At 40.6% G+C, this 26,010-nt stretch overlaps 1 protein-coding gene across 8 annotated transcripts in view; it reads right to left on the reverse strand.

Moving 5' to 3' along the window:
• LOC126292239 (uncharacterized) overlaps positions 1-26,010 on the reverse strand; it is a 131,374-nt gene that overhangs the window by 63,967 nt on the left and 41,397 nt on the right. For 5 of the 8 annotated variants that reach the window (XM_049986123.1, XM_049986127.1, XM_049986124.1 and 2 more), the window contains 2 exons: positions 23,649-23,910; positions 960-1,060 (listed from right to left, as the gene is read on the reverse strand). In XM_049986123.1, the coding sequence (XP_049842080.1) occupies positions 960-1,060; positions 23,649-23,890 (343 nt within the window). In that variant the 5' untranslated portion in view covers positions 23,891-23,910. The remainder of the gene's footprint in view (positions 1-959; positions 1,061-23,648; positions 23,911-26,010) is intronic. The other 3 variants (XM_049986130.1, XM_049986129.1, XM_049986128.1) reach the window with 1 other exon arrangement.

Raw genomic sequence — 26,010 nt, forward strand, 5'->3', positions numbered from 1 at the left:
TTTACAAAATAAACTACTACTCCATCTTTGAATCAAAGCAGTAATCATGTAGCTGAACTACAATGCTTCATAAACTCTGGGCAGTTTGTTTTATAATTAAGGTTGTGACCTATTTGTAGTCACAAAATATTGACTTCTACTTCTTATTTAATTGTTTGAAAAACCTATTTTTATAGCTTGTGGAGTTCTATGAGAAGTACTGCACCATATGTAATGAGACTTGTTAAAACTGCATTGATAATCCTTTTGCCTAGAACCACCTATTGATGTTTTTGAATGTTTCATTAGCTGCCTTTTCATTAAAAAGACTGACACTACTTTTTATTCCTATACATGTATCATCTACAAAAAGGAAAAAATTGCATCTTCTGAAAACACAAGTGGAAGATAATTTATATGTATCAGAAACGACAGAGGACCCACAACTGAACCCTGCATCACACCATGACCGGCTGTCAAATTTTGAGTGCCTATTATTGTGTGATTGACGTGGAACTTGTGCACACTGCTTTCTGTCATTCATGTCAGATAATATCTCACACGTGTTACATTGAACACTGAAGGAAACAGTGGGGAAGAGTTAATGCTCTGTCTCTCTAAGAGAGAGACCAAGCTCAGAGGATGGAACAGAAACAAAAGGAAGAAGAATGCCATATTTCCAAAGGAACCATTCCAGCATTTGCCTTATGTAATCTAGGGAAACCACAGAAAACCTAAATCTGAACATCTGGGAAGGAATCTTAATTGCCGCCATCCCAAATGCAAGTCCAGTGTTTTACCGGTGAGCAAACTTGCTAAGTAAATGTCAAATAAACGATAGCGCACAAAAGTAACAGTTTCACAAACAAGAGTTTTTAACTACACACAAGACAACAGTTAAATAGACAACATCTACTACCACCTAGCACCCATATACCAGGCTGTTAGAGAATCATGACTCGTTTGAACATTTATGTTACCTTTATTGTCTTTTCCACTCAAGACCAGTTTACCACTGCCTGACAGCTTCGAACCTCCTGTGGTGCCTTCCCCACTCTTCGGGTCTTGCCAGGCACAACTCCTGCACATATAAATAACTAGTCCTGAACAAGCTAGTATACAAGTATCTACGTGTCCATTTAGGATGCAAATAGTGTACAGATATGAACAAATAAAACAAACTGAAACTTATGAATGCAAAATAAGGTGAAATAACGCATATATCATGGCAGTAATATCATAATGTATTTGACATTTATGTAGAAAATTAGTACAAACGCCATTTAATTCCGTAATATCTTAACCACAATTGAGTCCAAACCTGAAAGCAGGGTTTTTAATTAATTACAAGATTTAGCACTGAAATCACGTACGTCAAAAACACCAATGTACTGACAGAACAGAACTCAACTCTTAACAGTGCTGCTATTTATAAAACCACTGATTACTGAAAAATATGCAAACATAAAAAACGGAATAAATTTTAAGAAATGTCTGTAAGTGATAAGTACTAAATAGCAAATAACTGGTGATTGGGTCTGAACTGGCAACCTGCAGCATGCCAGAAACTGATACTAACTGCCATGCCCCATCGCATGCAGCACAGCTAACAGCATTGCTCCCTCTCCTCGAAAAATGACCACCCACTTGTTCACAATTTCTCATCAGTACTGAGTAAAGACAGTGCTCTTTATCTAGGTCTTTTCAATGGTCTTCCATATGGCAGTGCTGGCAGATAATCATGTTCTGATCTTGTTGTCACATCCTCTCCATTTTAATGGACATCAAAGGTAGCTTCCTCCCATCGATGATTTGTGATCGCCAAACGGGTCTTTAATTTCTATGAACAAGAAGCCCCAGTGACAAGGGTGCAAGAGATGCATATCATATCACAACTGACACAGTGTTGCCAATTTAATAAATTCACTCTACCACAACATTTGAAACTATCCTGTAATTCACGAGACATAATTTATACTGAGAATCAAACAACAGAATAATAACAAAACAGAGAATACACATAAATCAAAGAGATATTCTGACAAAGATAATCATTGCACAGAGTAATCAATTGCATGTGTACCAATATACTTCGCCTCCATCATCAACCTGCATTTGAGGACTGTATATGGCTTCATACGCAGGTTATAAACAATGTGTCAGCAGTTTTTTCTACTTCATGAAGGGCCATAATCCTCAGCTTTGTATGTGACATCCAATGAGCAACAAAGGATACACTATGGTGCAAGTCCTATTTTGGATACAGCAGTAAAAATCCCTAGCAAGTCTCCCAGGCAGTACCTCACTGGCCTATGCTTGGGATTATGACGCTCTCAGTGCTCCTCCTGTGCATCCAGAGACCAAATGTGAGCCAGCTGTCTCTTCTTTTATCCTAGTGATGAGACGTTTCAACTAGTCATCCTGAGTATCATCCAGTGGACACAAGAAGAGTGTATCATTTGCAATCTTGATTTGCGACCTTGGAATGCAAAGAATGGTGTAAACATGCATTTTCTTGTTTCACTGTGTTACTTACGAATGTCACATTGGGCAGTATGGTATTCCAATCTTTCCCTGGGCCAGCAACATAAATCGACAGCATATCGGCCAATGCCTTATCAAAACATTATCTGAAGCCACCCACGTGTGTGTTGCAAGTAGCTCTCACCCTTGGGTGATGTCTCAACATGGAGACTTTTTCACACTGTCCTGGCCCTGGGTTTTGAGCAAATTTTCCATACTTCTCCCCGTATCCTAAACGTCACCAGTCCCTTCAACCAATTTGTCAGGATGAGGGGTCACTGGCTCTGAAAGCTAGCAAACTTTCGTATCTTTTACATGCATTTCTCCTGCGCTGCTGGCAAGTAAAACTTTTTTTTTAACCATATTATACCATTTTTTCAAATGTGTGAAAGACATGTAGGACAGCAACCCTTTTATTTAATGAAGTATTTATTAAAAATCTGTCATAGTTGCGGTACACACATTTTGACGACTAGTTTCGAAATGATTGGCCCATTCTCAAGCCTGACCTACTGAGACTGCACTGAAAATGCAAGACTTAAATAGGAGTCAGTGGAAGAATGTTGTCCGTATCAAGTTCCGTTGGCCAATTTACACAATGTGAGTTCAAAATAGAAGTAGTTGTTACACATTCAGGTTATACATTTTTCACATCTGTTTTAACAGAATGGTAGTGGGGAGCCACACACCACACCCATGACTAATGTCCCATACTTAGCCATCAACTTGCCAACAATGCTGATCTTGTTCATGTGCTTATCAACTGCTCAACGCCACTTCAACCATACAATAAATGATTACTTTTATTCCTCTCATAATTCATATTCCACAGTGGCCATTTGAGTATCAAATTAATTACAGTGTTTATGAAAATACTGTAGCATATAGACAGTCATTATTACCTTGTGTGACTAGGGCCTCCTGTCGGGTAGACTGTTTGCCGGGGGCAAGTCATTCAATTTGACACCACTTTGGCAACTTGCACGTAGATGGGGACGAAATGATGCGTGATTAGAACAAAACAACACCCAGTCCCTGAGCAGAGAAAATCTCTGACCCAGCTGGGAATCTAACCCAAGCCCTTATGGTTGATATTCTGTTGTGCTGACCACTCAGCTGCTGGGGGTGGACACTCCATCCATGAATGGAATAGAACAAAATTTGCAAGTGAATATATCAGAGCGGTGAATATATCAGAGCATCACTTCAAAAGAACTGCATAACTTCTTTTTTCAGAAATAGAACTTCCATTCTACATATGTGGAGGTCCCAGATACATTCTTCCCATACGCATTCAAATTTAATTCGACCTGTTTCCACAATTTGAACTCCATCAGGATGGCCGCTGCAAATGATGTTCATCTGAAGCAAAGTGCTGTTATAGTGTTCCTGCATTGTGAGAATGAGTGTAACAAACGTGAAAAAGTGACCACAGAAGGTGTAAAGGGTTGACCACTGTTAATGCCAGTACTGTTAGTTGTTGGGCTAGCCAGTTATCTGGTGAAATGGGCACGCTGATAATCATGTCACGTATAGCAACACACCAAGCACTGCACGGACTCCTGACAATACACACCCCTGACAATACACACCCCTGACAATACACACCCCTGACAATACACACCCCTGACAATACACACCCCTGACAATACACACCCCTGACAATACACACCACATTCACAATCTAATTTTGGCTGACAAATGGACTGTCAGTCTGAGTGGGCTAGGAAAAGTGAGTGTGTGTAAAATATTGAGACAGATTAAGTTCAAAAATGTTTTTTAAACAGGTCACTGAAAAAACGACCACGAAGGTCAGATGGACAAAACTGATGCCATTTTAACCTGAGTGTTAAAACCGCTCAAAACAAATGGTTTCCAAAATAACTGATTCTTGTTTTTTAATTCTTATTATTTCCTGTAATAAATGTAGAAAACGAACAAAGACTGAGAAACTTTTGACTCCTTCAGTTTCAAGATACATGGAATAAAACATTAAATTTAAATGAAATAGGCAAATAAAAGAAAACTTAGCCTGTGCATTGTTTGCTGCTTTTCTCGAAAAGTGGTAAGTGGTTGATTTTAAAAAAAATACAGTATTCATCTATTGATTCTAATTTCTTGAAACTCTGCTCAAAAATCATGTTGTAATCTAGGATCATACCACTTTTTGGGCATTATGAATGGTCAGTGCTAAAAGGTGAAAACTGAGCTTGAAAAACTATTTCTCATGTTAATCTGTCCATTTCAAAAGCTAGAAGCAGAGAAAGACATACGTAGACACAGGTGACAGGTCAACTACTCTCCATTTTTCATGTAAACTATGAACGAAGTGTTAAGTTAGAAGGTCCTCCTGACATTATTTGGCAAGTTTGTTGTGGTTCCTCCTGTTTCTAATCTTTTAAAGCAACTGGAGCACTGTACTTCACTGATACATAGCACTTAACGACAACAGTGGGAAACTACCATATATACACCATACATACCACACAATACGCCACACCACAAGGGTAAAAGGTACAGTTTGGGGCAGTAATGCTGTGCCAATCCTTATGTCATATGTTTGTTGCTCGTTTCTATTGGCATTTTTATGAAAACAGCACTGCTCACTTCTCCCATTTTCTATAAAAACAGAATATTCCAAAGCAGTGAGTGGAGTGGCTCATTAACGGCTTAGGGGAAAAACTGAATTAACGAGCCTCACCTTTGCATTCTGTGGGCCACACTGCACACCAGTCTGCAAAACACTTGCGAAAATACAGTAGTATTATCCCCACTGACACTAAGTGTCATACAGCAGAGAAACTGACAGCAGCTGGCTCAAAGTGAGCCACCTGCAAGCAACACACACACACACACACACACACACACACACACACACACACACACGACTGGCTCATGAGCTGTCAGCAATGTATCATTAGCACAAAGAACACTGCCATGCAGTGTACAGTATCTTGTACAGCATATATGTGGATATAAAAACCACTGTTTTCAGTCTGACATGGAACAAATGTGAGATAAGCAGAGAGTTGCACTAGTTTGTTGATAGCAAACAAGAGAACAGCAAATCCATAACCCTCACCCCAAAACACACAACTATAAAATACTCATATACATTACCAGTAGCCAAAAGTTAACAACATCTTGCAATGCAGAGTTAGTCTGTGTGGTTTCATCTGATCATGCAACTGGTAGAAGTACTTCAGTGCATATTTTCTTTAACACTTGGCTCCTTGGTTCTGAACTGGTAGAAGTCTGAAGACTACAGATCCTTACCCTTTGGCCTCAGACCACCACTAACCTTTGTGATGTAACACAACATTGTTGTACCCCTTAACTGAATGCTGTGTTATGCTGTCTGTTTATGGTGCAGTGAATGATAACTCACACCCTTCTCCGCTTACCTCCCTGTCTGTCTGTCTGGGGCATATATTGCTCCCACCCCTCCCAACCTGTTAACATTAAGAAATAAGTGCACGAAGTATCCAGGTTTGAAGCAAGGTCTGGGACAGAATTTTAAATTTTTCAAATATAAACACAGTTTTGCAGATTTGAATTGTTGTTTGCCTCACAGAAGCAAACAGCAATGACAGTTTAAACTTTCCACATGGCACATATTTCACTCTAACACTGGTGAACTACGATATTAAACGCATGCAAAACTGTAAAACAATCATCTAACAAGTAACACAAAAAATTTAAAGAATGTAACAGGTATCACATGGTAATATTAATCATACGTGATGGAAGTAGGAAGCTGACTAAGTATAGTGACACAAGTTAAATTAATTTGCACTCTTACCTGACAGTGTAAAAGTGCTGCTAACAAAATTAAAATTACTGTAGATTAGGAGGAGAACACAGACAGAGCACATGGAATAGGTGACACAATGCACAAGCAAAATTTCATTTAAGGTAAGACAGTCGCTAGACAGGATGGCAGGAAGCATGTGATGCTAAGATGAATGGAATTTAAGTATTTATCCCATAGAAAAGAAAAGGCAGCAACATGCACACTGGCGAGACGGGTAAATGTGTTAATACACAGACATTTTTGTGGAATTCTGAATAATGTAAGTAAATGCTGACTTTGCAAGAATTTCACACCTTACGTCATACAGAAACACACCACAACGCCTGCAAAGGAACTGTGTGAATACAAGAGAGTGTAGGTCAGAGATGGCAATCAGACAACAGATTGAAGGGTGATATGTTTTAAGGTACTAGCTATCTGATATTTAAACCATTCGTCATCATAGATTCTTTGTCCGTAGATCCGCAATGAGATGAATTTAGTTAAGACCCATCAATATTACTCTATTCTTTGAAACAGCACCATAAAATATTGTGCCAAGTCATAAGCTAAAATAGTGACTGCAGCCAGAATCTGATTCCATTACGTAGCATCCCTCCCCCTTTCCCTCTCTCTATTCATACTCTACTTTCACTTTTTATAGTAACTGTACAAATTAGATGCATACAAATTTACATACTTTTGTTGTTGTTGTTGTTATCGTCGTCGTCTTCTTCTTCTTCTTCTTCTTCTTCTTCTTCTTCTTCTGTCCAGAGACTGATTTTATGCAACCCTTCATGCTACTCTATCCTCCACAAGTTTCTTCATCTCCAAAAAACTATTGCAACCTATATCCTTCTGAATCCACTTAGTGTATCCATCTCTTTGTCTCCCTCTACAATTTTTACCCTCCACGCTGCCCTCCAATACTAAATTGGTGATCCCTTGATGCCTCATAACATGTCCTACCAACCGGTCCCTTCTTCTCGTCAAGTTGTGAAACAAACTCCTCTTCTCCCCAATCCTATTCAATACCTCCTCATTAGTTATGTGATCTACCCATCTAATCTTCAGCATTCATCTGTAGCACCACATTTCAAAAGCTTCTATTCTCTTGTTGTCTAAACTATTTATTGTCCATGTTTCCCTTCCATACATTTTCCGTTCTCCATACATTTAGAAAAGACTTCCTGACACTTACATCTATACTTGTTGTTAGCAAGTTTCTCTTGTTCAGAAATGCTTTTCTTGCCATTGGCAGTCTATAATTTATATTCTCCCTACTTCGACAACAATCAGTTACTTTGTTCCCCAAACAGCAAAACTCACTGACTACTTTAAGTGTGTCATTTCCTAATCTAATTCCCTCAACATCATCTGATTTAATTCAACTACATTTCATTATCCTCGTTTTGCTTTTTTTATGTTCATCTGGTATCCTCCTTTCAAGACATTGTCCATTCCATTCAACTGCTCTTCCTCGTCTTTGCTGTCTCTGACAGAATTACAATGTCATTCACAAACTGCAAAGTTTTTATTTCTTCTCTATCAATTTTAACTCCTATTCCAAATTTTTATATTGTTTCCTTTACTGCTTGCTCAATATACAGACTGAATAACATCGGGGATAGACTATAACCCTATCTCACTCCCTTCCCAACCACTGCTTCCCTTTCATACCCCTCAACTCATAACTGGCATCTGGTTTCTGTACAGACTGTAAATAGTCTCTCTCTCCCTGTATTTGACCTCACGCTAGAAACGTTTGTTTGCCTTTCCTTAATCTAGCTTGTAAGATACGTCATAGGGTCTGTATTGCCTCACCTGTTGCAATATTTCTACGGAATCCAAACTGATACTCCCCAAGGTCAGCTTCTACCAGTTTTTCCATTTCTCTGTAAACAATTCATGATAATATTTTGAAGCTGTGACTTATTAAACTGATAGTTCAGTAATTTTCACACCTGTCAACAGTTGCTTTCTTTGGGATTGGAACTATTATATTCTTCTTGAAGTTTGAGGGTATTTCACCTGTCTCATACATCTTTCTCACCAGATAGTGTCATGGTTGGCTCTCCCAAGGCTATCAGTGGGACTTGTTTCGACTTAGATCTTTCAGTGCACTGTCAAATTCTTTACGCAGTATTGCATCTGCCATTTCATCTTCATTTATGTCCTCTTCCATTTCCATAACATCGCCCTCAAGTACATTGCCCTTGTATAAACCCTCTATATACTCCTTCCACCTTTCTGCTTTCCCTTCTTTGCTTACAACTGGTTTTCCACCTGAGCTATTGATATTTACACAAGTGGTTCTCTCTTCTTCAAAAGGTCTCTCTCATTTTCCAGTATGCAGTATATATCTTACCCCTAGTGATGTAAGTCTCTACATCTTTAGATTAGTTCTAGCCATCCCTGCTTAGCCATTTTGCACTTCCTGTAAATCTCATTTTTGAGATATTTGTGTTCCTTTTCGCCTGCTTCATTTACTGCATTTTGATATTTTCTCCTTTCATCAATTAAGTTCAGTATCTCTTCTGTTACCCAGGGATTTCTACTAGTCCTCGTCTTTTTACCTACTTGATCCTCTGCTGCCTTTACTACTTATCTCTCAAAGCTACCCATTCTCCTTCTACTGTATGTCTCCCCCCCCCCCCCCCCCCTTCTGTCAATTGGTCAGTAATGGTCTCTCAGAAACTCTCTAAACCTCTGGTTCTTTCAGTTTATCCAGATCCCATCTCCTTAAATTCTCACCTTTTTGCAGTTTCTTCAGTTTTAATCTACAGTTCATAAGCAATAGATTGTGGTCAGAGTCTACATTTGCTGCTGGAAATGTCTTACAATTTAAAACCTGGTTCCTAAATCTCTGTCTTATCATTATATAATGCATCTGAAACCTTCCACCATCTCCAGTTCCATTCCACAAATACAACCTTCTTTACTGGTTCTTAAACCAAGTGTTAGCTATAATTAAATTATGCTCTGTGCAAAATTCCATCAGGTGGCTTCCTCTTTCATTCCTTACCCCCAGTCCATATTCACCTACTACTTTTCCTTCTCTTCTCTTCTCCTCTCTTCCCTGCTATCGAATTTTAGTCCCCCCATGACTATTAAATTTCCGTCTCCCCTTAACTGTCTTTTATCGCCTCATACATTTCTTCAATCTCTTCATCATCTGTGCGTGTCTATCTTGGCCACAATAACGTGTTCACTATGCCGTTTGTAGTAGATTATCCGCACTCCTAATTTTTTATTCATTAGTAACCTACTCATACATAAAGTTATTTGATTTTTTATTTATAACACTGTATTCACCTGACAGAAGTCTTGTTCCTCTTGCCACCGAACTTTGCTAATTCCCACTATATCTAACTTTAAGCTATCCATTTCCCTTTTTAAATTTTTTAACCTACCTGCCTGATTACGGGATCTGACATTCCACACACTGATCCATTTATTTTGTTTTGTTTCTCCAGATAACTATGTCCTCCTGAGTAGTCCCCACCCAGAAATCCGAATGGGGGACTATTTTACCTCCAGAATATTTTACCGAAGAGGATGCCATCATCATTTAACCATACAGAAAAGCTGCATGCCCTCGGAAAAATTTATGGCTGTAGTTTCCCCTTGCTTTCAACCGTTCGCAGTACCAGCACAGCAAGGACGTTTTGGTTAGTGTTACAAGATCCGATCAATCATCTTGACTGTTGCCCCTGAAACTACTGTAAAGGCTGCTGTCTCTCTTCAGGAACCACAGGTTTGTGTGGCCTCTTAACAGATACCCCTTTGTTGAGATTGCACCTACAGTACAGCTAACTGTATGGGGGGGGGGGGGGTGTCAAATATTATGCTTTATGAAAAGGCCCCTCTAGAAGTCATTATTTGTAGCATTTATATACACTACTAGCGATTAAATTTGCTACGCCAAGAAGAAATGCATATGATAAACGGGTATTCATTGGATAAATATATTATACTAGAACTGACATGTGATTACATTTTCACGCAATTTGGGTGCACAGATCCTGAGAAACCGGTACCCAGAACAACCACATCTGGCCATAATAACGGCCTCAATATGCCTGGACATTGAGTCAAACAGAGCATGGATGGAGTGTACAGGTACAGCTGCCCTTGCAGCTTCAACATGATACCACAGTTCATCAAGAGTAATGTCTGGCGTATTGTGACGAGCCAGTTGCTCAGCCACCATTGACCAGATATTTTCAATTGGTGAGAGATCTGGAGAATGTGCTGGCCAGGGCAGCAGTCGAACATTTTCTGTATCCAGAAAGGCCCGTACAAGACCTGCAACATCCATTCGTGCATTATCCTGCTGAAATGTAGGGTTTCGCAGGGATCGAATGAAGGGTAGAGCCACGGGTCGTAACACATCTGAAATGTAACACCCACTGCTTAAAGTGTCATCAATGTGAACAAGAGGTGACCAAGACGTGTAACCAATGGCACCCCATACCATCACGCCGGGTGATACGGGAGTATGACGAATACACGCTTCCAATGTGTGTTCGCAGCGATGTCGCCAAACACGATCATGATGATATAAACAGAACCTGGATTCATCCGAAAAAATGTTTTGCCATTCATGCACCCAGGTTCGTCGTTGAGTAAACCATCGCAGGCGCTCCTGTCTGTGATGCAGCGTCAAGGGTAACCGCAGCCATGGTCTCCGAGCTGATAGTCCATGCTCCTGCAAACGTTGTCGAACTGTTCGCGCAGGTGGTTATTGTCTTGCAAACGTCCCCATCTGTTGACTTGGGGATCGAGACGCGGCTGCATGATCCGTTACAACCATGCAGATAAGATGCCTGTCATCTCAACTGTTAGTGATACGAGGCCAATGGGATCCAGTATGGCGTTCTGTATTACCCTCCTGAACCCAGCGATTCCATATTCTGCTAAGAGTCATTGGATCTCGACCAACGCGAGCAGCAGTGTTGCGGTCCATAAACCGCAATCGCGATAGGCTACAATCGGAACTTTATCAAAGTCGGAAATGTGATGGTACCCATTTCTCCTCCATACACGAGGCATTACAACAATGTTTCACCAGGCAACGCCGGTCAACTGCTGTTTGTGTATGAGAAATCTGTTTGAAACTTTCCTCATGTCCGCACATTGTAGGTGTCGCCACCAGCACGAAGCTTGTGTGAATGCTCTGAAAAGCTAATCATTTGCGTATCACAGCATCTTCTTCCTGTCAGTTAAATTTTATATCTGTAGCACGTCATCTTCGTGGTGTAGCAATTTTAATGTCCAGTTGCGTATTAAGCTACAATTAATGATTTTTAGAGTGTCCTGTCATAGAAATGACAATAAGAAATTGTCCTCAGGAACTTTAACACTACCTGAAGGATACCTTGCCACAACGGTATTCAAATTTTCAAAACAATTTGTGAGAAAACATCAACATTCTACAATACTGGCTTTTCATACACTAAATCTGCATTCATGAGAAGTATCCAAATTAAATTCAGTTGTCTTGTCCCTAATTTTTTGTCATATACACTAACATATTTGTAAGTCAGCAAAAATAAAAATATAAAATGATTAAACAACTACTAAGATGTAAACTGTACCACTCGGGCACTACACACAATCTACTCTCAACCTTGTTAATAAGGTTGCTGTTTTACTGGATACTAACTTATCTCGCCAACATATCTCCTTTATAAAAGCCCACCACATTGAATGGTTTTACTGAGAGAAAGCTGGTGGCTTGTGCTACAGTAGAATACAAAACATTCAGTCATTATTCTGATCCCCCTAAGCCACTCATGGCCTCATGGTGTGAAAGACAGTGTTTGTTCTGTGAAATTTAATCATAAACTTTGTCAGAATAAATAAGTTATGATATACAAACAAGAAGGCAAATTATATAATATTTTTACAAAGAGAGATGCACTAGAATTAAAGCAGCGATTGGTTTATTTAGATGAAATGTGGATTCATACATACCTGTATTAAATAATAATAATAATAATGTTCTTTGAATAACTGAAAGCAACGAACAAAAGGCTGATTTACGTTGAATTACTATGCTATGCAGAGCACTGACATACAAACGTGCAGTACGTGACAGTGCTCCACTTTTAACAATCCTGGAGTGTATGCTGTTAACTTTCTTTCATATTTCTCTAATGTAAACATGACAGTGTAGTTACTCTGAGTTACTAATAGTTCAATAAATATAAAAAGTCAGTGCAAATTACTTAAACAGAAAATTCCACACTGTCTACAGTGTAACGTAATTTGGGCAGTTCCCCATTGTTTCACATTTGTGTCTTACTATTTTCTATCAGTGGATATTATAATAAAAAACCACTCAGTTTATACTGAATTATTGACATCACAGTATTAAGTACGACTTGACTTTATAGATTTGATGATGATCTGTGTCACAAATGTGAAAGTGCTGTTGCAGTGTACCTGAGTATACCGTTGTGTGACGCAGTCGGTAACCGCGCAGTGCGTGACTGGAAGTTATGACTAATGAGGAGTCACTCTTTAGTAGCCAGTAAGATTCTTCATTCGTAGTGTTGTGCTGTGTATATAAATTTAGTTGACATACCAAAATATCTGTGACCTGAAAGATAGCAAATCTCATCAGTAGTAAAAATAGCTAAATGTTTCTCAGAAGCAAGTTTGTAGACGTTATTTCTGCTTGTTCCAATTGTAGCAATTTAAAATTTGTCCTTAGGTAACAAACCCTAATCACGACCTTGGAAATCTTCAACGTAATTGTAATAAGAACAGAAATAGGCGAGGGAAGCAATGTTGTAAATCAGAACAATTTAAACTGTGTTCTTAGGTGCAACCCTAACCATGATTTCAAAAACATTGACATAACTGGAAAAAAAAGACTGAATATCAACAAATTAACGTAAGAACTCATAAAACTTTGGAACAGGTATGGAGCAAGTTAAAAGAAAGTGGAATACATATGCTCAATACAGGGTGGCCAAAGTGAACTAGTGGTGTTGACTGATTATGCCAGGTGGTGGAACCAATGAGGTAAGTGCATTTGGTGATCATCATTATGACGTCTAGTGTATGAAATCAAATTTTTCTGAATGCCTTCATATAATAAAAAGAATTCCATGAAATATAAGCTATACACTTACGTTCCCGGCTACCCACCACCTCAGAAACCTGCATGTTATGAATTTACCCCACAAAATTTTTGAAACCATCACTGCAAAAGTAATTTCCGAGATTTAAACTTAACCTACATCTCAGGCTACACTTCAGGTTGGTCAATCACCACAAGTCAGTTTTTCTTCAGTGAACTACAAAATCACTTTCAAAGGTCCAGACACTGGTAGTGCAGAAGACAGGTGGTCAGCTATAAATCATTTCCCGCGTGGAACAGATCAGTACAAAAACATGTTTTATGTCTTATTTGCTTAAGTAAATTTAGAGTAGGAAGTGGAGTGCAGAAAGTTATTTTTCATTAAGTTTACGGAGACGGTTTCCAAAATTACAGTCCAGGAAACGGTTTTAATTTTTGTTCTTTTTTATATTCTTTTCAATTAATGTTTCCCTGCAGTAACAACTTTTTAGGCTTTGCAAACTGACAAACAACAAAGATTTCAATATAAATTACATTTCGGGCGATTTGATGCGAACCGCCACAAATTCTTCTACTGTGCCAAACTCTTCATACCAGAGTAGCACTTCCAACCTACATCCTCAGTTACCTGCTTGATGTATTCCAATCTCCATCTTCCTCTACAGTTTTTGCCATTACAACTCCATCTTGAACCATGAAAGTCACTCCCTGATGTCTTAACAGATGACCTATCGTCCTGTCCTTTCTCCCTGTCAGTGTTTTCCACATATTCCTTTCCCCTCTGATTCTGCACAGAGTCTCCTCATTTCTTATCTTACCAGTCCACCTAATTTTCAACATTTGTCAGTAGCACCACATCTCAAATGCTTCAATTCTCTTCTGTTCTGTTTTTCCCGCAGTCCATGTTTCACTACCATACAATGCTGTGCTCCAAATGTACATTCTCAGAAATTTCTTCCTCAAATCCAGGCCTATGTTTGATACTAGTAGACTTCTCTTGGCCAGAAATGTCCTTTTTGCCTGTGCTAGTCCACTTTTGATGTCCTCCTAGCTCCATCCATCATTGATTATTTTGCTGCCTGGGTTATAGATTTCCTTAACTTCATCTACTTGGTGACCATCAATCCTGATAAGTTTTGCGCTGTTCTCATTTCTGATTCTTCCCATTACTTTAGCCTTTCTTCAATTTACGTCATCAGCAAATCTTATCATTGATATCCTTTCACCTTCAATTTTAATTACTCCTGAATCTTCCTTTTATTTCCATCACTGCTTCTTCGATGTATATATCGAACAGCTGGTGCCAAAGACTACATCACTGTTTTGCACTCCTTTTAATCTGAGCACTTCATTCTTGGTCGTCCACCCTTATTATTCCATCTTGGTTCTTGTACATAATGTATATTACCCGTCTCTCCCTACAGCTTACCCCTATTTTTCTCAGAATTTTGAACATGTTGCACCATTTTACATTGTCGAACACTTTTTCCAAGTCGACAAAGCCTATGAATGTACCTTGATTTTTCTTTAGTCTTGCTTCCATTATCAACCGCAATGTCAGAATTGCTTCTCTGGTACCTTTACCTTTCCTGAAGCAAACTGATTGTCATCCAACACATCCTCAACTTTCTTTTCCATTCTTCTGTACATTATTCCAGTCAACAACTTGGACGCACGAGCTGTTAAGCTGAGAGTGCGATAATTCACATGTTTGTCAGTTCTCACAGTCTTCAGAACGGTGGGATGATACACACTCCTGGAAATGGAAAAAAAGAACACATTGACACCGGTGTGTCAGACCCACCATACTTGCTCCGGACACTGCCAGAGGGCTGTACAAGCAATGATAACATGCACGGCACAGCGGACACACCAGGAACCGCGGTGTTGGCCGTCGAATGGCGCTAGCTGCGCAGCATTTGTGCACCGCCGCCGTCAGTGACAGCCAGTTTGCCGTGGCATACGGAGCTCCATCGCAGTCTTTAACACTGGTAGCATGCCGCGACAGCGTGGACGTGAACCGTATGTGCAGTTGACGGACTTTGAGCGAGGGCGTATAGTGGGCATGCGGGAGGCCGGGTGGACGTACCGCCGAATTCCTCAACACGTGGGGCGTGAGGTCTCCACAGTACATCGATGTTGTCGCCAGTGGTCGGCGGAAGGTGCACGTGCCCGTCGACCTGGGACCGGACCGCAGCGACGCAGGGATGCACGCCAAGACCGTAGGATCCTACGCAGTGCCGTAGGGGACCGCACCGCCACTTCCCAGCAAATTAGGGACACTGTTGCTCCTGGGGTATCGGTGAGGACCATTCGCAACCGTCTCCATGAAGCTGGGCTACGGTCCCGCACACCGTTAGGCCGTCTTCCGCTCACGCCCCAACATCGTGCAGCCCGCCTCCAGTGGTGTCGCGACAGGCGTGAATGGAGGGACTAATGGAGATGAGTCGTCTTCAGCGATGAGAGTCGCTTCTGCCTTGATGCCAATGATGGTCGTATGCGTGTTTGGCGCCGTTCAGATGAGCGCCACAATCAGGACTGCATACGACAGAGGCACACAGGGCCAACACCCGGCATCATGGTGTGGGGAGCGATCTCCTACACTGGCCGTACACCTCTGGTGATCGTCGAGGGGACACTGAATAGTGCACGGTACATCCAAACCGTCATCGAACCCATCGTTCTACCATTCCTAGACTGGCAAGGGAACTTGCTGCTCCAACAGGACAATGCACGTCCGCATGTATCCCGTGCCACCCAACGTGCTCTAGAAGGTGTAAGTCAACTACCCTGGCCAGCAAGATCTCCGGATCTGTCCCCCATTGAACATGTTTGGGACTGGATGAAGTGTCGTCTCACGCGGTCTGCACGTCCAGCACGAACGCTGGTCCAACTGAGGCGCCAGGTGGAAATGGCATGGCAAGCCGTTCCACAGGACTACATCCAGCATCTCTACGATCGTTTCCATGGGAGAATAGCAGTCTGCATTGCTGCGAAAGGTGGATATACACTGTACTAGTGCCGACATTGTGCATGCTCTGTTGCCTGTGTCTATGTGCCTGTGGTTCTGTCAGTGTGATCATGTGATGTATCTGACCCGAGGAATGTGTCAATAGAGTTTCCCCTTCCTGGGACAATGAATTCACAGTGTTCTTATTTCAATTTCCAGGAGTGTATTTCTGAAAATCAGATGGTATGTAGCCAGACTCATACATTCTACTTACCAATGTGAACAATTGTTTTGTTGCCTATTCCCCCAATGATTTTTAGAAATTCTGATGAATGTTACCTATCCCTTCTGTATCTCTTAAATTCTGATTCAAATACTCGATACCTTATCTCTTCCCCATCAACTCCTGTTTCTTCTTTTATCATATCAGACAAATCTTCCCTCTCACAGAGGCTTTCAATGTACTGTTTAGATCTATCCACTCTGTCCTCTGCATTTAACAATGGGATTCCCATTGCACTCTTCATGTTAGCACCTTTCCTTTTAATTTCATCGAAGGTGATTTTGACTATTCTGTGTGATGAGTCAGTCCTTCCAACAATCATTTCTTTTTCGATTTCTTCACGTTTTTCATGCAGCCATTTCATCTTAGCTGCCCTGCACTTCCTATTTATTTCATTCATCAGCGACTTGAGTTTCTGTATTACTGAATTTCCCTGAACATTTCTGTACTTTCTCCTTTTGTTGATAAAATTAAGTATTTCTTCTGTTACTCTCTTTGTACCTCTGTTTTTCTTTCCAACTTCTGTGATGGCCCTTTTGAGAGATGTCAATTCCTCTTCAATTGTACTGCCTACTGAGCTATTCCTTCATTGCTGTATCTACAGCCTTAGAGACTTCAAGCATATCTCGTCATTCCTTAGTACGTCCTCATCTCACTTCTTTGCATATTGATTCTTCCTGACTAATCTATTAAACTTCAACCTAGTCTTCATCACTACCAGACTGCGATCTGAGTCGATATCTTCTGCTGGGTAAAACTTACAATCTAGTATATGATTTCAGAATCTCTGCCTGATCACGATGTATTCTAGTTAAAATCTTCCCTTATCACCCAGCCTTTTCCAAGCATATCATCTCCTCTTGTGATTCTTGAACAGAGGTTCACTATTACTAGCTGAAATTTATAATGGAACTCAGTCTTTCGCCTCTCTCCATTCCTTGTTCCAAGCCCAATTTCTTCTGTAACCTTTTCTTCAACACGTTCCCTTACAACTGCATTCTGGTCCCCCATGACTATTTGATTTTCATCTCCTTTTATGTACTGAACTACCTTTTCAGTATCATCATACTTTCTTTATCTCTTAATCTTCAGCTTGTGATGTCTGCGTGTACTATCGTCATCAATGTTTGTTTGCTGTCCAGCCTGGTGAGAACAACCCTATCACTGAACTTTTCACAGTAACTCACTCCTTGTCCAGCCTTCATTTTCATAATGAATCCTAATCCCAATATAGCATTTTCTGCCGCTGTTGATATTACCCTATACTCATCCTTGTCTTACCCTATACTCATCCTTGTCTTCTTTCCATTTCGGTTCACTGACCCCTACTATATCTAGATTGAGCCTCGCAAATCACATTTCAGATTTTCTACCTTCCCAGCCACATTCAAGATTCTGACATTCCATGAGCAGACTTTTACTTGGCAGTCCCCTCCCAGATAGCCGAATGGGTGACTACTCTGGAATCTACATCTACACAATTACTCTCCTATTCACAATAAAGTGCTTGGCAGAGGGTTCAATGAACAACCTTCACTCTGTCTCTCTACCATTCCACTCACATTGCACACGGGAAAAACAGCACTTAAGTTTTTCTGTGCAAGCCTTGATTTCTCTCTCTCGTGATGATCGTTTCTCCCTATGTAGGTGGATGCCAACAGAATGTTTTTGCAATTGGAGGAGAAAACTGGTGATTAAAATTTCATGAAAAGACACCATCACAATGAAAACTCCTTTGTTTTATGATTGCCACTCCAAGTCACATGTCATGTCTGTGGCACTATCTCCCCTATTTCGCGATAATACAAAATGAGCTGCCCTTCTTTGAACTTTTTCAAAGTCACCCGTCAGTCCCACCTGATGCAGATCTCACAGCACACAACAATACTCCAGGATAGAGCAGACAGGCATGGTGTAACTAGTCTCTTTAGTAGACTTGTTGCACCTTCTAAGTGTCCTGCCAATGAATTGCAGTCTTTGGTCTGCTCTACTCACAATATTATCTATGTGATCATTCCCATTTAGGTTATTTGTAATTGTAGTCTCTAAGTATTTAGTTAAATTTACAGCCTTCAAATTAGTGTGACTTTCATGTATTCAAAATTTAGCAGATATCTTTTAGTACTCACGTGAATAATTTCACACTTTTCTTTATTCAGAGTCAACTGCCACTTTTCGCACCATAAAGGTATCTTATCTAAATCATTTTGCAATTCATTTTGGTCATCTGATGACTTAACAAGACTGTAAGTGACAGCATCATCAGCAAACTAAGAGGACTACTCAGATTGTCTCATATGTTGTTAATATAGATCAGGAACAATAGAGGGCCTATAACACTTCCTTGGGGAACACCGGATATTACAAATTTTACTTGATGACTTTCTGTCTATTACTATGAACTGTTACCTTTCTGACGGGAAATAACGAATCCAGTCGCAAAACTGAGGCGATATTCTATAGGCACGCGGTTTGGTTAGAAGACACTTGTAAGGAACGGTGTCTAAAACCTTATGGAAATCTAAAAATATGGAATCAACTTGACATCTCCTATCAATATCACTCATGACTTCACAAGGAAGAAGCACTAGTTGTGTTTGACAAAAAACAATAGTTTCTGAATCTCTGCTGACTATGTGTGAAGGAATCATTTTGTTCGAGGTAATTCATAATGTTTGAACACAGTGTATTTTCCAAAACACTACTGCAAATTGACGGTAATGATATGGCCCTGTAATTCAGTGGATTTCACCTATTTCCTATTCTATGAGCAAGCGGTTGTAGATAATTGCTAAATATGGTGCTATTGTATCAGAATATTCTGAAAGGAATCTGAGTGGTATACAATCTGGACCAGAGGCCTTGCCTTTATCAAGTGATATAACAGCTACACCGAGGATATCTACTTCTACGTTTCTCATCTTGGCAGTTGTTCTTGATTGGAATTCAGGAATATTTACTTCATCTTCTTTGGTGAAGTAGTTTCAGAAAACCGTGTATAATGAACTCTGCGTTAGTGGCATTGTCATCAGCAACTTCACAGTTGTTATCGTGCAGTGAAGATACTGACTTTGTCTTGCCACTGGTGTGCAGATTCCAAGACAGTGTTTCGTTGTGGAAATTATTAAAATCATCTCGTATTGAAACACGTTATATTTCAAATTTCTGCAAAACTTTGCCAATGTTGGGGATTTTGCATTCTTTTAAATTTGGCGAGTTTTTTTCATTGCTTCTGCAACAGCCAACTGATCTGTTTCGTGTAGCATGGGGAATCAGTACCATCACTCATTGATTTATGTGGTATATTGCCATTGATACTAACTCTGTGAAATCACTTCCATCTTTTCTAAGCTTACGTTGTCAGATCAGAAGGAGACTGTCTCTTAAAAAGGCGCTGAGAGCATTTTTTTTCCCCCTTTTTTAAATAGATGTACTTTGTGTTTCTTTTTGATGGTTGTGGGTGTTACCGTATTCAGCCTAGCAGCAACTGCCTTGCTGTCACTAATCCCTGTATCCACTATGATATTCCTTATTTGTCCAGGATTATTTGTTGCTAAGAGGTCAAGTATGCTTTTGCAACCATTTACGCTTTGAGTGGGTTTATGAACTAATTGTCCAAAAGGAAGCATTTCGTACCATTTCGGACAACATTTTATGCCTGCCACCAGTTTTGAACATGTAATTTTTTCAGCATATCAAGGGTAAATTTAAGGTACGACAGACTATAATTCTTTTAACTGTCCAGCAACTATGTCATCTGAGTCGGGAGTCAGAAAAAATGGTCCAATTAATAGTTTAGTCTGATTGCCACATATAACCTCCACCCATACTATTTTGCAGGAGCTATCTACTTCAATTTCATTACATGGTAAACTACTACTGACAGCAATAAATACTCCACCATCAACTGTATTTTAATCCATCCTTTCTGGACACTGTTAGGTCATTTGAAAAAAAAATTTGGCTGAACTTATTTCCTGCTTTAGCCAGCTTTCCGTAGCTGTAACTATTTGAGCTTCAGTGCTTTCTATTAGGGTTTGCAGTTCTGGTTCTTTCCCAATACAGCTTCGACAATATACAACTAAAATCCCGATTATTTCTACAACTATCTTACTGTGTTTCACCTGCCCTCTTTTAGATGGACGCCCTTTCTGTGGTTTCCTGAGACCTAAAACACTGCCCAGTCCCTTCCTTTGTGTAGCTCCCACTACACATGTAGCCGCTTCCTATATGTAGTGGACTCCTGACCTATTAAGTGAAACCCTGAAACTCACCACCCCTTGGTGCAAGTCAAGGAATCTGCAGCCTACTAAGTCACACAACTGCCCGAGCCTCTGATTTAGACCCTTCACTTGTCTCTGCACCAAAGGACCACAGTTGGTTATATCACTAGTGTTGCATATGGTGAGCTGCTCCTTTATCTCGCAAGCAAGACTGGCAGTCTTTACCATGTCTGCTAGCTGCCCGAAACCAGAGAGAATCTCCTCCGATCCAAAGCAACACACGTCATTGGTACAGAAATGAGCCACCACCTGCAGTTGGCTGCACCCTGTACTCTTCATGGCATCTGGAAGCACCCTTTACCCATCCGGAATGACTCCTCCCGGTATGCACACGGAGTGCACACTAGCTTCCTTCCCCTCCTTGGCAGCTGTGTTTCAAACGGACCTGATTATGCACCTACGTTGGAGCTCCCAACTACCAGCAACCCCACACACACTAATGCCCAGATCTTGCGGGCCAAGAAGCTCTCTCTAGAACAGGGGTGACAACAGCATCTGGCTTAGAGATTTCGTCAACCACAGATAACGCTTGAAACCTGTTCATCAAATGAACTGGGGAGGCCCAAAGATCAGCTCCTCGGAAAGTCTTCTGCTGCCTGCCAAACTTTGGAATGATCTCCCACTTGACTACGGGTGAACCTCAGTGCAGGCAGTACACGGGGCAGTCACAACAGTGAACTGATTGAGGGACACGTGGGATGTGCTTGACGTCCCTTGCATCTCCACGTCCGACCCCTCACAGTGATGTCCCTTGGCAGCAGCCTCCAGCTGTGACAGAAGCGAACAATGCCTGGAGCTGTGAGAGAAGGGTCACCAACTCAGCTCCGATCTACACACAGCAATCACAGTTCCTATCCATTACAAGTTGCTTCTGTTTGAAGCTCGTAAAAATAACAAACGAATGGTGTACTCAGTTTATTTACAGCAGGAACCCGAGGTACTCTCTCACAGACGGTCAAACCAACACATTTTTTTGCCAATGGAGATATCATCACGATACTTTTTCAGTTGCAGGCCACATGTCCTGTGGATACATGTTACGTGTCTTTAATGCAGTGATTTCCATTGCCTTCTGTATCCTCACACCATTGATCATTGCTGATCCTTCCGCCGTTACTGGCCGTGTCCCACCCCAAAGACAAGAGTGTGCCCTGAACTTCTGTCTGCTGCTCCGCCCTCTTTGACAAGGCTGTTGGCAGTGTGAGGATGACTTCTTATGCCGAAAGTCTTCGCCTGCAAATGCTGATAATTAATCAAAATTTAAGTGGTGATGGGTTTCGAACTCGGAATTGATGATGCTTTGTTTACTAATAGAAGATGTTACGCTAAACCACAGGTGCCTATGTTACATATCAGTTTTTCACACATACAGTTTTCCTTCTATAATAATTCATCTATGTGCCAAAACAGCTGTTACTTCAATTACAGACACTAGTTTGTATATAATTTTCTACAGCCACTACTTCATCCCACAATCAGCGTTGCCAACTTTCCAACAATACTAGTACTCCGTTTAACCTAAAAAGTTGTTACTGCAATGGAAATAGTAATAGAAAATAACAATATACAACAAAAATAAAATCTTATTCTGGATTGTAATTTTGGAAACGGTTTTCCTAAACTGCATGGAAAATAGTTTTCTCCACTCCACTTCCTCCTTCAAATACATCTAAGCAAGTACGACATAAAATATGTTTGTTCCATGTAGAAAATGCTTAATTGTAGAGCATCTGCTTTCTCTACCACCTGTGTGCACACACTCATGTCTGTACCTTTAAAAGTAATTTTGTGGTTCACAGTTAAATGCACTAAAGCTTTGTCACGAAGGCACTTGAATGATCAGAAGCAATCTGATATTACTGTTGTGCCAGGTAACACATATTTCATGATATTCAGAAAAATGTGGTTTGTCCTTGCCTCAACAACTTCAAAGAAGTGCTTCTTGCTTCCTGAGTGCCACCACTCACTCACTCTGTAATGTAATCACTACTTCTTCCAAAACTTCTCTTTCCAAACATGAAATTGACCAATCTCTACAATAAGACGACACCAAGTCTGTCACCAGTCTTCACACAGTACACACTAAGTGACAATACCTGTGCCAATCGAAAATACTACAATCTGATAAAAGCATGTGCTTAACAACAGAAGTTGTGTATTTCCGCGTCCACAAATGAGTTCTTTTGAATATGCATCCCACTGTGAGTCTGCCTATCACAAGCCAACTTTTTTTTGTCCTGCAAATTAAAGTAATTGCATTGGAATATGAAACAATATACCAAGAAGTGTCATCATTTTCCAAGTTACATACAACACAAAAATTGATAACCAATCTTATAATATATACTCACCATATGAATAATCGTCAATCAATCAGAGCTGTTCATTCCATAAACAGAAGTAATGATATTGCGGGATTTTATTTTGCATCAAAACAAATAATTAGAATCAGTGATTCTCATTGGCTACCAATATTATCACTTGATTGGGCAACAGAAAGAAACTGCAACAAGTTGTGTGCAATGCAACAGCTCAGTACACCATAACAGCACTTTACCTGAACGACCTAGCTTTTACTTGAGCAACAGCTTAATCTGGTGATTGTAACATTCCTGAAGTATTTACAAGTGGTGGGACATTGTCTACATAAAATTACACATGCTATTTTAAACAGAAAGAAGGAAAAACAAATGTAAGCACGCACACGCGCACGCGCACACACAAACAAACAAACAAAAACTAACCTCTGCTGTTGCAGCTGGATGCGGGCTTCTCGGAGGATCTTTTCAAGGCGTTCGTCATTCTGTCGTTTGAGTTCTGCTGCGTCCGGAAGCGGTTCCGGTTCTTCGGCATTGTCACTTTCAGCAGAGCCAGCAAACAAGTTCTGTTTACGCAAGAAGGACATAAGCGGGAAGTCGTCTCGTGACGACTTGCCCAAGTGCCCTGGTGCGATACCCACTACCTGGAGACCACGAGCATTGCTCATTGTGGATCACTGCATAATATCTGCAACAGATAAAGGGGCAGCTGAAGTTGATCTTCAAGCGTCTACCATCAGGATTTATTTCTTTTGGAGTCTGTTTCTATTAAAAAAATGACAATGAGGGAATACACCATTAGGTCAGTATTGTGTAGCCTGCTTTTGGGTGTTAGAAGGCAGTAAATATTCTCCTGCATTGTCTTTCTACCTTCAAGACTGATCCAGGCAGTAATAATACTTGCACATTCACTATGTGGACAGTATTAGTCTTCAACCTAAGGTTGAACAGTTTTCTCAACACCAAATATCACTGCTGTGTGAATGCCAGTCAGAACAAGTTCTTGTGCACTTTGTGACTGTTTAAAATGGCCTGTTCGATATAAATTTCTCCCTTATTGAGATATGATGTGTTATTTGAAACGTAAATACTTAGAAGTTTAAAATTACTGAAATTAATAAACAATAAAAACAAGGGTACGGTGGTAGAGTAATGAAAGAATGAAATCTAAGAAATTGGTCTGAAATGCCCAACAATAAATGCACAGACATGCATGAGGAAACAATCCCGATGTCCACTACTTATCACACGATTTGAGGAATCAATGCCTCTTTATTAATTTATCCACCTTACAGACCACACCTCGTCCCTGGTGATCAAGTCATAATTGCAATAATGACTGTGTGGACGATGCGGTCTATTCTCCACCTTATTTTAGATCTACATCTACATCCATACTACGCAAGCCACCTGACGGTGTGTGACGGAGGGTACCTAGAGTACCTCTATTGGTTCTCCCTTCTATTCCAGTCTCGTATTGTCCGTGGAAAGAAGGATTGTCAGTATGCTTTTGTGTGGGCTCTAATCTCTCTGATTTTATCCTCATGGTCGCTTCGCGAGATATACGTAGGAGGGAGCAATATACTGCTTGACTCTTCGGGGAAGGATATTTCTCGAAACTTCAACAAAAGCCCGTACTGAGCTACTGAGCGTCTCTCCTGCAGAGTCTTCCACTGGAGTTTATCATCTCCGTAACGCTTTCGCGACTACTAAATAATCCTGTAACGAAGGCGCTGCTCTCCGTTGGGACTTCTCTATCTCTTCTATCAACCCTATCTGGTACGGATCCCACACTGTTTAGCAGTATTCAAACAGTGGGCGAACAAGCATACTGTAACCTACTTCCTTTGCTTTCGGATTGCATTTCCTTAGGATTCTTCCAATGAATCTCAGTCTGGCATCTGCTTTACCGACGATCTACTATATATGATCATTCGATTTTAAATTACTCCTAATGCCTACTCCCAGATAATTTATGGAATTAACTGCTTCCAGTTGCTGACCAGCTATTTTGTAGCTAAATGATAACGGATCTATCTTTCTATGTATTCGCAGCACATTACACTTGTCTACATTGAGATTAAATTGCCATTCCCTGCACCATGCGTCAATTCGCTGAAGATCCTCCTGCATTTCAGTAAAATTTTCCATTGTTGCAACCTCTCGATACACCACAGCATCATCTGCCAAAAGCCTCCGTGAACTTCCGATGTCATCCACCAGGTCATTTATGTATATTGTGAATAGGAACGGTCCTATGACACTCCCCTGCACCACACCTAAATCACTCTTACTTCGGAAGACTTCTCTCCATTGAGAATGACATGCTGCGTTCTGTTATCTAGGAACTCCTCAATCCAATCACACAATTGGTCTGATAGTCTGTATGCTCTTACTTTGTTCATTAAACGACTGTGGGGAACTGTGTCAAACGCCTTGCAGAAGTCAAGAAACACAGCATCTACCTGTGAACCCGTGTCTATGGTCCTCTGAGTCTCGTGGACGAATAGCGCGAGCTGGGTTTCACACGACCGTCTTTTTCGAAACCCATGCTGATTCCTACAGAGTAGATTTCTAGTCTCCAGAAAAGTCATTATACTCGAACATAACACGTGTTCCAAAATTCTACAACTGATCGACTTAGAGATATAGGTCTATAGTTCTGCACATCTGTTCGACGTCCCTTCTTGACAATGCTACGCCGATTATATTTATATGTTTTGACGATTTCATTATGGCCTTATCACTTTAGGACATGGTGTAAAAAAGATCTGAGGATGGTCAAGAC

This window comes from Schistocerca gregaria, chromosome 9 (assembly GCF_023897955.1).
Source record: "Schistocerca gregaria isolate iqSchGreg1 chromosome 9, iqSchGreg1.2, whole genome shotgun sequence".
Lineage (NCBI taxonomy): Eukaryota > Metazoa > Arthropoda > Insecta > Orthoptera > Acrididae > Schistocerca > Schistocerca gregaria.